Source organism: Argiope bruennichi, chromosome 8, assembly GCF_947563725.1.
Source record: "Argiope bruennichi chromosome 8, qqArgBrue1.1, whole genome shotgun sequence".
Lineage (NCBI taxonomy): Eukaryota > Metazoa > Arthropoda > Arachnida > Araneae > Araneidae > Argiope > Argiope bruennichi.
The window spans coordinates 81,860,712-81,875,306 of NC_079158.1; the positions used below are offsets into that span (position 1 = coordinate 81,860,712).

Genomic DNA, 14,595 nt, shown 5'->3' on the forward strand with positions numbered 1-14,595 from the left:
CATTAAATATTTAATTTTAATTAATATTTAAAAATAATTAATATTACAGAAAAACTGTACTTACTTTTTAAATTTATATATTGGAATACGTTCTTTTTAATTTAATTCCTTTTTTATTAATATATCTCCCTTAGAAATGTTTTCGATATGAATCTTGAAAGGTTTTATTTAGAAATTCAAACACTTTTTAAAACAATTAATGTTATAGAAAAATTGTGCTTACTTTTAAACTTTTATATTATAATACGCTCTTTTGAATTAATGATACGTCCTTTTTATTAATATACATGCCTTAGAAATATTTTCGATATGAATTTTGAATGCTTATATTTCGAAATTTAAACAATTACATCAATAATTTACTTTATTCAACTTCATTCAAAGAAATTATTTCTTTCATAGCTGCTCCTTATTCGCATATGCGAAATGATATTTTTAATTGATCTATCTATTCTTAAAATAATATGCTTTTACAAATATTAAATAAATAAATATGAATTTATCGAACTATAGAAAATACTTTTTCTCTCTCTTTTTTTCATTTCCATTTACTGTATTATTCAATCTAAATCGACAATACCTCGTTATTATCAGTTGTATTCTTTAGATCTTGAATGCCTTTATTGGCATGTGCTTTCTTCTTTTAACACAAGCAGATAAATTGTAAAATTCTGTTTTTACAACAAAACACGTAATATTATATCTCGAGGAAAATCTAGTTGAATAACGAAGAAACGAGTAAACATTTGCTTTGTTAAAACAATAACAATTTCAAGTTTGCTTCATCAAAAAATATATTTGTCTTTGAGATTATTTTGTTTAACTAAAGTGGAGAGGTAATTTTTCTTTGCAGTCTTTGAGCTATTTCACAGGGAATATTCAGCTTTAAGAAAACCGGTTTTAGTTTGTAATAATTTATAGTATAACCATTTATGGACTTAGAAGTGTAGAGGCACATTAGTAATTCAAAAAACAAAATTTAAAATTCATTTTTATAGTTCAGCTTTGTTATTTTTGAAAATACAATTTTGGAAACAACTGAAAAATATTTTGCTTCTCAGCTGATTTATTAATTTAACGTTGACATTTTATAAAAAGCAAAAGCCAGAATTTTTAACTTGCATACACTTATTTGTTTTTGTTGCAATAAGGAATTTTAACTTACCAGAGAATTTTATTTAAATCTTCAAAAAATAAAATATATATAAAATTTTAGTCATATATGGAAATGAAATATTCTGAAAAAGGAAAAGTCATAATTTCAAAATGAGTATTAAATTTTATATATCAATAAAATTATGTAATATATTTTCATTTTAATTAATTTATTAGGATAAATAATAGAAAATAAAAATTTTTGCTTAGATATTTGTTTTGCATTAACCGCCTTCGGCGATCAGCTCGTTCATCGAAGCTTAGTTTGTTCAGTTTCAAAGGATTTTTTTTTTTTTTTTTTTGCATAATGTAATAATTATAATAGAGTAATTTTAAATTTCAAATTGTGATAGACAGTTAAGCTTGTGTTTTTTAGTAGTTTTTCACATTCATTAATTACATAAGTGCGTTTAATGAAGACATAATTTAAATAATAATGGATAATAACATCATTAGACATAACATTAATAACAGACATTAAAAAGGCTCGGTACATTTTATGTCTAGCAGTATATTAGTTACATTAAAACATGTCTATGAAAAACAGAAATTGTGAACAATAATCTTTTACCACAATGAATATATATTCCTCTATTTGAAAACTATTTTAAAGTACTTTGTTTGACATTTTCATAAAAAAAAAATGAATAGAATGTAAAATTTATTACGACATAATCTTAACTTTCAAGCTGGGAGAGAAATACAAAATTAAGTGTTTGCATGAAAGAAAGAAAATGGTTTAATTTTCAATGGTTAATGGTTTTTAATTTAATTTTCATCACAACAAAGAAAAGTGTTGTAGTAAATTCTGAATATAATATTTTAGAAAATCATTAAAAATAAGAAAAAATGGAGAGCCGCTAAATTGAAATTATTTAAAAGTTAATTTTTTAAAATTTAAATCAATGAAAAAATCTTTTTTGTTTGTTAATATTTTTAGATATAATCCACAAATAATGCGGGAATTGTGTTTAAATTTTGATAAATTAAAATTCTAAAAAACACTCTGATGTGCGGAATCTCATACGCCAAAATTTATATGAGTATATTTTTGATTAAATATAACGGTCTGTTCTACAAAGCTTTATAGAGTACACACAGAGAGACAGACATTCACTTTCATTATTAAACATTGCACTTTTTGAATATATTTTTATTGAACATCGTACTAAAATGATTCTTTATATTAAATTTATTCATTTTTGCTTCTTTTAAAATTCATTTCTATTTATATTATGTATTTTAAAAAGTTTTCGATAGAGAAATTTGAATTCATTTATTTTAAGAAAATTGAACAAAGACCTCATTATTTTTTCTTTTCTTTTAATTTTATTTTCATTGATATAAACATTATAAGCCTGCTTGATACTATTTTTGACTGTTCATTTACCAGAAAGCTATTCATTCGGTATTTTTAAAACAGCGAACAAACTTTAGAAATATACAAAAACGGTTGTTCCCATTTTTAACCCTGGAAGATTTTGTTTTGTTTTTAGATAAAAGCGATGTAAATTTTTATTAATGTATATAAGAAAATTTATACAGAAAATGCAATAGAAGAAAATTTATACAGAAAATGCAATAGAAGAAAATTTATACAGAAAATGCAATAGAAGAAAATTTATTTTTAAAAACTATTTAAATATAAGTTTTATTTAAAATAATTAAATGGAAGTATTTACTCTCACAGAAAAAAAAATTACTGCAATATCTTTTACCTCAGATTCAAAACTGTAGAAAGTAAACAATTTTATTGGTGAATTACTAAACAATTCAAAATTAATTGAAGCTTGAAATTTTATTAGTGCAAATATAAACCACTGCATAGAATATTGATAGAATTTTTCTAGAATCTTATTGTTCATCTGTCACGTTGCTTGTTTGTAAGCTTTTTCTCACATACGATCCATTATCACCAACAATTTTAAAACATTAGATTAGATTTAGGTCTTTAACCTAATCTAATGCTAGTACGTAACATTAGATAAGGCTTACCATTCGATGGACAATTCCTTACTTGATTGCTTTCATTCTAGCTTGAATGAGAGTTTAATGATCCAAAATCTTTTCCAAAAGCCATTATACACAAATTGGTCTCTAACTCTTGTCATTCAGAACTGATACGAAATTTTGTAAATAGATTTAGATGTTTAATTCCCTTTAAATGCAACATATTTATCTTAAAATGTTTTAAACTTTAAACTACAAATTATTTGCCTCTCTTTGATTCTATGTATCAATGCTATTAAATTATTGAATAGCTAACGGCAAGTAAATAGAACTAATTAGGAAAGATTTAATACCGATACAGAAGAAGGCCACACTAACGCAATTTTTGGAATTCCCGCCGAATTTAGAGGCGAAAGAAAAAGATTTTTAATGAAATTAAATCATTTTCCTACGTTCTGCGCGGAATACACTACTACATTAGTCCTTTTTATTGGAGGAAAAAAGATATTACATTACAGCATAAGACAATGTAAAATTAGATTTCCAATTGTCAGTATGTAGTTATGATTATCCTAGATGCCCTAGTATAGCTTTTAATCTAAGTTGTTTTACTCTATGAAATTTCAATCACTTAGATAAATTTACTAATAAAATTATTACGCAAATTAATAAACCTTTATATACATGTCTGTGAAATTTATGAATATATACGGCCGAAATGTTCAATAACATGCGTCGTAATGCAATTTCTATTTTCAAAGCTGCATTCATATTATCATATTCACATTAAACTTATTAGTGTTAATTAGTGTGCCAATCACCTCATATTTTAAAGCATTTGCATTCGCGTTTTACTGTATTCCAATATACTTATATGGATATTCTAAGTACATAACGTCGTTACATTGGATGCTCTAAAACAGCTTTTACAAATTTCAAATTAAATTCAAACAAACAGAAGAAAGTCGCGTTTTGGGATAAAACATGGATTCAGGAACACAGAGGCCACCACGGGTTGTGTGTGTGTGTGTGTGTGTGTGTGTGTGTGTGTGTGTGTGTGTGTGTGTGTGTGTGTGTGTGTGTGTGTGTGTGTGTGTGTGTGTGTGTGTGTGTGTGTGTGTGTGTGTGTGTGTGTGTGCGTGCGTGCGTGCGTGCGTGCGTGCGTGCAAATTTAATATAGACTTTTATTCAATTATTAATATTTAAACGATCCGAATTGCATGAAAAGTTTATTTTTAAAAAATTTTGTGTGTGTATGCGAGAGTGGGAAATCCCACAAATTTCCCCCTGAAACACTAGAACTACGTATAAATAGAAGAAACTGGATCACCATCCAAGTTTGAATTGCTTAAAGGTAAAAAATTCTAGAAATCATTATAGAAATAGCTGAATCCACTTCTAATGCTATCAACTGTTTTGTGCCAAAAAAAAAAAAAAAACACATACATTAAGCAATTACAAGAACGATGAGAATAATTGTCAAACTAAAAAAAAGTGCGAAGTTTCTTTCAATAAGCTAAAGAATAATTAATATTATTTTTATGTGAAGTGATGTGATATATTGAAGAACTATCGGAAATAAAATAAATTATATATACAATTATACTTTCCAAAATTTTCCAAGTCTTGAAATAATGTCATTCAAAATATGAAATATCATAGAAATCGTTTTAATTCTCTGGAAAACATTATGAAAAGTGCTGTTAGTAAAAATAGAAAATATTAACATGTTAAGATAATAATTAAATCATTCATTTTTTTTTTCTGTTTTCAGTTTTAAAGCAAAATTTTTTGCAAAGTCTCCTGTTTTATTTCACAGAATATTTTCTTGAACATTGCATACGAATTGAAGCAAAATGTACTCCGTATGTTTAACAAATAATCGATTCATGAATGAAATGGGTTAATGCTTCCAAAATATGAGAAATTGCATGAAGTGTCTGCTAATAAACTTAATCTGTCATAGATTTTTTTAAAACCATTTTTCTATATTTTTTTAAAGATCAAAAATGCATGGAAAGATTAAATTTAAAATTTTATGCCATCACATCACGGATTGAATATAAACGTTTATGTCATCACATCACGAAAAGACAAATCATGCCTTTAATAATGACAAATAAGGCAAAAAAGCAATAAATGCATGCCATAGATATGGAAATGAATTTAATAAAAACAATTTTGCTTTCTTGTGAAGCATAAGGCATCTTATTTTGATTTTTCTTGTCTCTTTGATTATGTTTGTTTAGATTTATTAGAGTTTAATTTTTTTTTATTTTTAAAACATAACGGAATTTTTAAATAATTTTTTCACAAATTCCCATCTAGTGGATGCCACTGGTGCAGAATCAAAATGTAAGTTGCTTAATCGCTTACTTAACTTTGAAGTTCTGCTTAAACAAAACAGCATATTGTAATCAAGTACACATAAGTTCCCAAAAATTCAAAATTCTTGTAAATTAGAAAATAGGGGCAAAACGGTGCGAAAATTCTATTTTCACAAACATGAAAGAAGTGAAATTGAGTGAAAGAATATAAAAATCTTTTTTCCTCTTTTACTTCAATTCAGGGTTAAAATGTATATTTACTTCTTTTATTTCAATTTAGAGTTAAAAAACATTTCTTTATTTTTATTATTTACCTTAAAAAGATAAATTGCATCCTGATTTTTTTGTCCTATATTTTCCACCATAAATTTATATTCACGTAAAATGAAAAGATTCAGCTGTCTAGCATTACAGAAAGTAATTTGAATGAGACAAAATACTGCTTTTGCACAAAAGAAAAATAGTCTAATCAATAAACTTTTTCTGCAATTTTAGATGTCACGTTTGCAAACAAAGGAAAATCTCATAATATATCACTCTTTTCTTGCAGAAATATTTCTCGATGGTCAACATATTGTATTTCATATTCCAATAATATGCATTTATAAAGTATACATAAACTTTTTTTTATAAAGTGAATTGAGATATTCAAATAAAATAATGCAAGTGATAAAATCAACATTTTCATACAATAAGAAATTCAAAATAGAAATTAGCTGTTTCATAATCATCAAATGATCAAATTATGATTGAAAAATTCAAAATAGAATAAAAGTACGGAAATTGTTTTATTTTCTTGGTAGATCAACTAAAAAAAAAGGAAGATGTAAAAAAAGACAGGTAATTTTCAAAATCAACTTATAATGGTAATTATATGGTCGTCATTATTAAAATCGACTACTCTTATATTCGATATAAAACAGCATACAGCGCATGATTTTCTTTCAACAAGCAATTTCATCTTTCATGCTTGTGTGGTGAAGCTTATAAGCCAGATAACAACTTCCGGATCAAAGTGTACACTTTTGTCTAGTGGTCTTGTTACTCGGCTACAAACCCCAACATTGCGATTTGGATCCTGCCCAACCCCATTTCCTCATTGATGACCCGGACGTGATTTGAACATGCAACTTGTAAGAGTGAAATAAATATAATGTTGCGAATACATTCGATTTAGAATTGTATATCCTACTGTAATACGTAATTTTAATTTAGTAAAAAAACAATTCCATCATTATTGCAGCAGGGAATTGAAAGCGTAATTATGTACCATATAAAGTGATATATGTAATAATAATAAAAAAGTTTGTCTAATGAAAGGTTACAAATCTTTCAAATATTTTTCTTCATTTTTCAAAATTTATCATTACGTGTAAAAGCACATTATCTTTCAATAACGAAATTAATTTTTATGAATCAAATTATTTTAAAATTTTTGATTAATCAGTCTCTCAAATTATTGAAGTTAAGAACACTTCAGCATAAAATTATTTGTCGAATTCCTGAATTCGATATTAAAAATCTTCTAAGAATTTTGCTTTTCAGAGGATAACGAAAGAATGAAACTTTTATAGAATGAATGCTTTATTGTAATATATTTTAAAAGCATTATTCTGTTTTATGATTAATATATATTATTTTAAACTTGGAGTTTTATTTTTCTAGTGAAAGACGTTTTATTATTAATCTTTATAAAGCATGAAATTCGAAGCAAGTAAAAGGATTTTTCGTATGCTTTTGAATATTAATAAAGGGTACTAAAATTCTTTCAAAGTTTCCTTAACAAATCTGAAAATAAAATAATTTCGTCGGCAAACGGTAAGTGCATCTTAAAAATTCATAGAAATCTAGAGTATTTTTAAATATGCAAGCATCCAGTGTATAAATAATATTTATGAAACTGAAGCTCTTTGATAAAAATTCCATTTTCTTTAAAATATGTTTGTTTTCTGTCTTGATAAAAAGCAGAAACAAACTGGGCTTGCAAAAGATTTTCCAACCGAAAGTTCTTCTATTTCATCATTTTCAAAATGACTTAGTCATTTTTTTTTCAAAGGTAAATACAAATTTGAGTTGACATTTAATCTCATGGACCATTTATTGGCAGCATTTTTTGGAAATTGAGGATTTCTTTTTTTTCTTTTTAAGCAATATTTTCTTGTCAGTATTTTTCCTAGTAGGACTCCATAATTTTGAGAAAAAATATATTCATTTTCGTACTTGTTTAGTATAAGATATTTATTCCTAAAAGAAATAAAAGAATTTTTAGAATAAAAATCTACATATTGCTAAAATATCTCATTAAAAGAAATTGCAGAAATTTCATAAATTTAAGAAAGAAATATTTCTGAAATTTTAGTATCTAATGATATTTTTCTTTCTCAAGATAGATGAAAATAATTTTTTTAAAAGAAATGGAATTAAATTACTTCAGAAATTTTTAACATTCGTTGACTAAGATACAAAATCCAATATTCAAATATTTGAAATAAAATTTGCATATAAAAACGACAATTCCAAAGTTTTGCAGGGGTCTAAAATCTAAAAATCAAATAAGATTAGGTATTTTATTTTTCTAAACCATATCTTTTCTTTCATATCTGTCAAATAAGATTTTCAAAACTCGCATACTACAATTCTCATATTTTGGTTGTAAAAACTATTTCGTTGCCTAAATTTTTGTCATTAAAAGAAATTACTAGATTATTCATACAAATAAGAAATTTATCTTAGTTTTAAAATTGAAGTATGAATTAATCACATCTTATCATATTTTAATAAAAAAAACGAATTTGTTTCTCGTCAAGCAACAAAGACCATAGAAATTTCAAATATATAATTCTTGATATTGCAATATGCCTGTACAAGCGGAAAGTCTTTAAAAAAATTCGTTGAAGATGTATCACAAAATACAAAAATAAACCTTCTCATTGAAATTCATTGAAATCTTCTATTTCAAAACAATCGTTCGAAAATCTAATGAAAAAAATTTTTTTTATATTCTACTTTAAATATTTACTTTCTTGAAATATTCCTATCTCCAAATTGCAAGGTAAAAAGAATTAATGCTTATCAAAACATTCAGAGCGCCCTTGAATGTTCATTTAATTTTTCTTTCATACACATTTCTACTTCATCTTTTTCTACTTCATCGATTAATTCTCAGTATATATTTAAAAATCCAGAGATATTTCTTTAGATGTCGTATTTTTTTAGGAGTTGTATTAATTATAAATTATATCAATTAATACATCTAAAAAATTATGTTAATAAATCAAAAGTATGAGAAAAATAATTCACAGAGATGAAATATCTTTCATTTTTGTAACATTTTTGCTTTTTATTTATAAAGGAAATAAAAATATTTCCTTTGAAATTTTCAAAAAAGAAGTAAATAATTTTTTTTTATTTGTATTCAATATTTTGTTTACAAACTTTTTTAGAGATTTTTTTTACACAATAATGTGCTATTTTAATACTCTTCTAACTATTCTATTTTATGAAAAAAATTACTCAAATATTTTTAACAAATCGAACATGCATCAAGAATCTAATCAGCAATAAATTTAAATATTACTTTTTTCATATTATCCATAAAACTTATTACTTCACTTTTCAATTTGCTAGCCTTTAATTATAAAAATATTTGTCTTATAAAACACGTTAAAAATTAATTTTTTTAAATTTTCGTATCTTTTTACTAATTTTTTTTCATTTGATTTATAAAGTTAATACTAAGTAATATGCACTTGACATTTTATTAAAAATATTGTGATAGCCTCATAAATTTATAAATCTTATTTTCCAGCATGATGATGAAGACACATATTCCCACATAATGGAGAATTCTAACATGCCACTACATTCAAGTACAAACATCTATCAGGCACCACGTAAGTTTCTGAGCCTTCTTGTAAGATTGATTTTGCAGAGGGGCTTTAAGGTAATCTTTTTGCAGTGAAGTCATATAGTACCGTAAACAAATGGTAATTTAAGCTCCATTCAGTTGCAGTTTTCGAAACACAGGTTGGTATAATCATAGTTACTCATGTTTCGAAAAACGAATTATGAGAGTAGGTATTTGCTGCTAAAATAAAAAAATACAGGTGTTACGATTGATCATACCATAAATAAAAGTCAATATTTGTTTCATTCCGATCAAAAGGAAAACTAGTATTTTTAGGAAAATCAAAGTATTTTTTATTATTATTATTATTTAAGTATCTTTACAATAGCTAATGGTATATAGGGTAATTCAAAGCATGCTTCACAAATTCGGAGACTTGTGAAGATCATCCTTTTAATTTTAGTGACACGAAATTTGAACTACAAATAATGCACATAATGGGCTTGCCATTGATTAAATATTAACACAACACAAAAGATTAGAAGATTAGAAAAAATAATAAATAAGTACTTATTTAAGTGATGGAATTATATTACCTCGACTTTGACAACAAATAAAAGACAATCTTAGGACAAAAGTACTAGAAGCTATTAAAAAAGTCAATATTTGTTTCATTCCGATCAAAAGGAAAATTAGTATTTTTAAGAAAATCAAAGTATTTTATTATTTAAGTATCTTTACAATAGCTAATGGTATATAGGGTAATTCAAAGCATGCTTCACAAATTCGGAGACTTGTGAAGATCATCCTCTTAATTTTAGTGACACGAAATTTGAACTACAAACAATGCACATAATGGGCTTGCCATTGATTAAATATTAACACAACACAAAAGATTGGAAGATTAGAAAAAATAATAAATAAATACTTATTTAAGTGATGGAATTATATTGCCTCGACTTTGACAACAAATAAAAGACAATCTTAGAACAAAAGTACTAGAAGCTATTAAAAAATCTAGATAAAAATAAAGTTCTAATCAATTTTTAATTAGAGAATAAGTAATGTTTTTTTAATAATTTTAAAATGTCTAAATAATTTACAAATTCTAATTAAATAAGATTGAATAGTTTAACCAGAAATATTTCAATCCATCTAATATTTATAAAAATATGCACTTAAATATAGCTATGCTAAGAACCTTTAAAAAAATAATAACTCTAACACGTAAAATTTCAAATCATGTTTCATTTTCATTGTGAAAGTGTACGACTGTAGTTTCCAACTAAGAATATAATGATTGCTTACATTTCAATAAAAGTTAATTATTTGGACTCTTGTTTACTTCCGAAACTCCCTCTCTCTCGGTCTATTGAATTTTAAACACTCACTTGTAAAATATTGTAGAATTGTTAGAAGTATTGTTAGAATGTTAAATCGATTGAATTCGTTAAAATGTTTCCCAACCATCGATTAATGATATTCAAATATTAATCAGTTATATTAATAAAAATTCAAATAAACTGTATTGACACCAGCAAGCCCAAAGTGTAAAAAAAGAGTAAGACTAGTCGTCATTTAATCCAAATAAATTCAACTGAACCAGCAATTTTAAATATTTCGAAGATTCATGAAATAAAAATTATAAAAATTTGAAGATGAAAAAAAGCACTAACATTATCATATAATACAAATGAAACTTCAAAATTAAAAGAAACTTACACACATTGATGTTCTGAGGCATACGGGAAAGACTATATATAATATAACTTTTCTATTTTTATTTTTCAATATTTTTAAAATAGTTGGATTTCCGAAAAAAAGACAAATTTTATACCAGTACTTATATATTTCTAAATCAGGTTGGCTCACTTAACTAATCTTTATATTTCTAACTAAGCTTGATTCGCTGGTGAAATCAAGATGCACACATTTCGATTTTACACTCGGGTTTTCAAAATAAAACTGTATTTAGATACCAATAATGATAACTGTAAAACTTGCTATTGAACATAAAGATACATCAAGCTGGAATACGAACTTTACACTTGTTAACTAAGGAGCTAAAAAATTGTCAAATTGAAATAAATGACATAATTCTTCTTTCAATCGACATTATAACATGTGTTCAAGTAAAGGATTTTTAACTGTATAATTTGATACGTTTAACCATTTTTATTATTGGAAATATGTAATTACAATTGAAAATGATCTTTAGAAAAATTTTATATATACATAACATTCATAAATATGCAGAACATCAAAATAAAATCGCATCAATCTTAAAAATAACGTTTGATGTAATTTTATCATTAAAATATATTAGAAATTTTTTTTAAATAACTGTATGGAAGTTACTTAAATAAAATTGGTTTGGCTTCTATCATATAATTTTGATTGCTATCACCAATTGAAATGCTTAGCTCAAAAGACTAATTTTGATTTCGGGCGAAAGATTTTATGCAGATTGCTAAAACCCTTTTGATGTTAAAAATCTACAAAATGTAATATTATTACAACTACATTTTTTACTTATAATATATAAATAAATATATGTATTTCTAATAGAAATAAAATAATACAATTATTTCTAATATTTAGTGAGATAAAAAAATTAATTATTACAATAATTTAGTTTCATAGAATTGCAGATTGAATTTAATTTTGATTGAATTTTAATTGCAGATTGAATTTAATTTCATAGAATTGTCGATTTAGTTATATTGCAGTCAAAATATTAATTTATATATTAGTTCATACTGATTTCAAATTCATAATACGATACAATATTGAATGAAATGTAAATTTTTTTTATAAATTAGGAGCTTTTCCATACTGGTGGAAATCAATAAAATACATTTGTCAACCATATTGCTAAACATCTTAAAAATTCGCTTATAAAAAAAACCTTAAAATTTACTAAAACTTTAGCTTATTATAAAAAATATAAAACTTTAATCCCAAAATTTAAATTCAATATTTAAATTAAATCTCTTGAGAACGTAGAATTCAAAATATGAATTTCAAAAATATCTTCAACATACGTTTTCAAATACTTTTTCAGGAAATGCAATTTAAATATGATAAAATGAAGACACATGCTTTTTCAAAAATCCTAATTATTCTCTATCCTAAATATATCATCTTTTTAAATTTAGATGTTAAGTGAAAGCTATGCCATATTTTGAAATAACTGCTGATGAAAAGAGTGTTTTCTTATTTTTATTTTCTCTGTTTTAATTTTATTTACATGAGTTATTGCGTCAGGCTTTATTAAAATAATCCTTTTGTTTTAAAATATTCCTCTAGTGACTTCATTCTCTCGAGTCAAGCTTGGAAATTCCTTTTCCTTCATTGCTAAAAATTAATTAATCTTCAAAACTTCAAAGGATAATATTCATTCCTTGTAAATTAATTCTTATCAACACATTTTTATTATTCTTCGCGTTTCCTTCAGTTTAAATTTTTAAATGTTTCGAAATTAATATTCTTTTGCCTTACTTAAAGTCCACTGTTCTTAAAGTTCCTTCAATGAAAATTCACCACAAAGTCTGAAATTTTATTCCCTTCGCTAATTACATATTTTCTAAGAAAATCATTGGGTTACTTTTCTTTAAAATGTAACGGAATTAAGATAGTCTGTTTTATAGCACTAAAGGGCATTTCGTTGAAAATCCTGAATTAAGGATACGAGAGTATGCTTAGATTACTAAAAATAACATTTTTTCAGATTTCACTTTAATTTCAATTATTATAGTATGTAATCTGTATAATAGAAAAACGCTTCAAATTCGGAATGAAGTTTCACTCATTTTATTTTGCTACCGTTATTAAGTGAAACCATCATATTGTTACGAACCTGTGAGGCGGCTTCCGAGCATAATCGGTTTCATAGGAGGTTCCAGAGCTTAACGACAAACTTGGCGACCATTTGGCGGCTTGGTGACGAATTTGGCGACTTTGGCGCAAAAATAGATTATACTCGAAACATCGAGAATTTTCCCGATCCGTCCAGTAGGAAAGGAGATACGTCACGAACGTTCCTGATTGGTTGAGAGGCTTCTAGTCCCGCCTCCTAAGACTTATAAAAGGAAGCAGTCCTGCCGCTGCCGAGGGGTGGTGTGGACCGACGGTGAATTGAGTCGTGGACCAGTGGAGTCGAAGAGTAGTCGGAAGCGACGGTGAAGAACTCGTCTTCCAGGGACTAGCGGTGCAGCGACGGAGTAGAGCTGCTGTGTATACTGTTGTATGCTGCATGTCTCGGCTGAAAATCGTCTTCTGTGCTGTATATAGTTGTCGTCTTTGTGCTGTCCTGTGTGTCTTCGTGTAAATAAACGTCGTTGTTTTATTTTCTACTGTCGCCTGCTGACTGAGTGTTCTCCACACCATATCACTTCCCCTATCCAAAAGAACCCCGAAAATTTCGTAACAATATTGTTGAGAGAATCGCCCGTTGAACATCCGGAGAAAAACTCAACAATCGTTAACTACGCTTTATACGCCAGAAAGCATGAAACGCGTAGCAAAACATAACGGTTTACAAAAGCAACATTTGGCGAAATAAATTACATATCAGGAGAAATCAAAATTTAATAACTGCAACAGCTAAAGAGCACTCACAAAACCGTTAAAAAGCTACAATACTTCATAGAAAAAGTGACGCTTGAGAGTGTTACCTCCATTTATACAGTATATTGAGGAACATACAAATATATTTCTAGTAGAATATCCAAATATAAGTTTCTAATAAATATAGCACATTTAACATTTTCCAGTACTATCATTTTTTTTTGTTACAAAAACTTAAATCCGTTGTCAAGTTGCAAATATTCGCCGAGATCATGGATCATTGATCTGGAGTAATATATGTGTAAGTCTCTCTTCTTCACTATGGCATTAACTGAACAGCGAAACTATCATTCGAAATTTGTAAATATAATATCAGTTTTTGCTATGAAGTATATGATTATTTTATAATATAAAAATAACTCACTCGTTTGTGAACTCTTGATTCATAATTAGATTTCTGATAAATTCACCATATGTTTAAAATAATTTGCCCAATCGTAAAAATTTTATTTTCATGAGTTTTATTTGCGATTATTTACCATTTCTTAATAAAAAAAAATTTGTAAAAATATTACATATATTAATCACATCGGTTATATTATTAGCCGCTTATTAATTTCTAAGAAAATTTATCATGCGAAAAAAAGTAAAATATGAATTCTGGCTATTTTTTTCTTTACTTTTACTAAATACATCCATTCCGTAGTTACTTTGTACAAATAAACAATAACACTTGAAGAAAAAGCT

The 14,595-nt window shown here is 26.1% G+C and overlaps 1 protein-coding gene across 4 annotated transcripts in view; it reads left to right on the plus strand.

The window, feature by feature from the left end:
• LOC129981768 (cell adhesion molecule Dscam2-like) overlaps nucleotides 1-14,595 on the plus strand; it is a 519,426-nt gene that overhangs the window by 485,934 nt on the left and 18,897 nt on the right. For all 4 annotated transcript variants that reach the window (XM_056092759.1, XM_056092760.1, XM_056092761.1 and 1 more), the window contains exon 23: nucleotides 9,241-9,325. In XM_056092759.1, coding sequence (XP_055948734.1) covers nucleotides 9,241-9,325 — 85 coding nt within the window. The remainder of the gene's footprint in view (nucleotides 1-9,240; nucleotides 9,326-14,595) is intronic.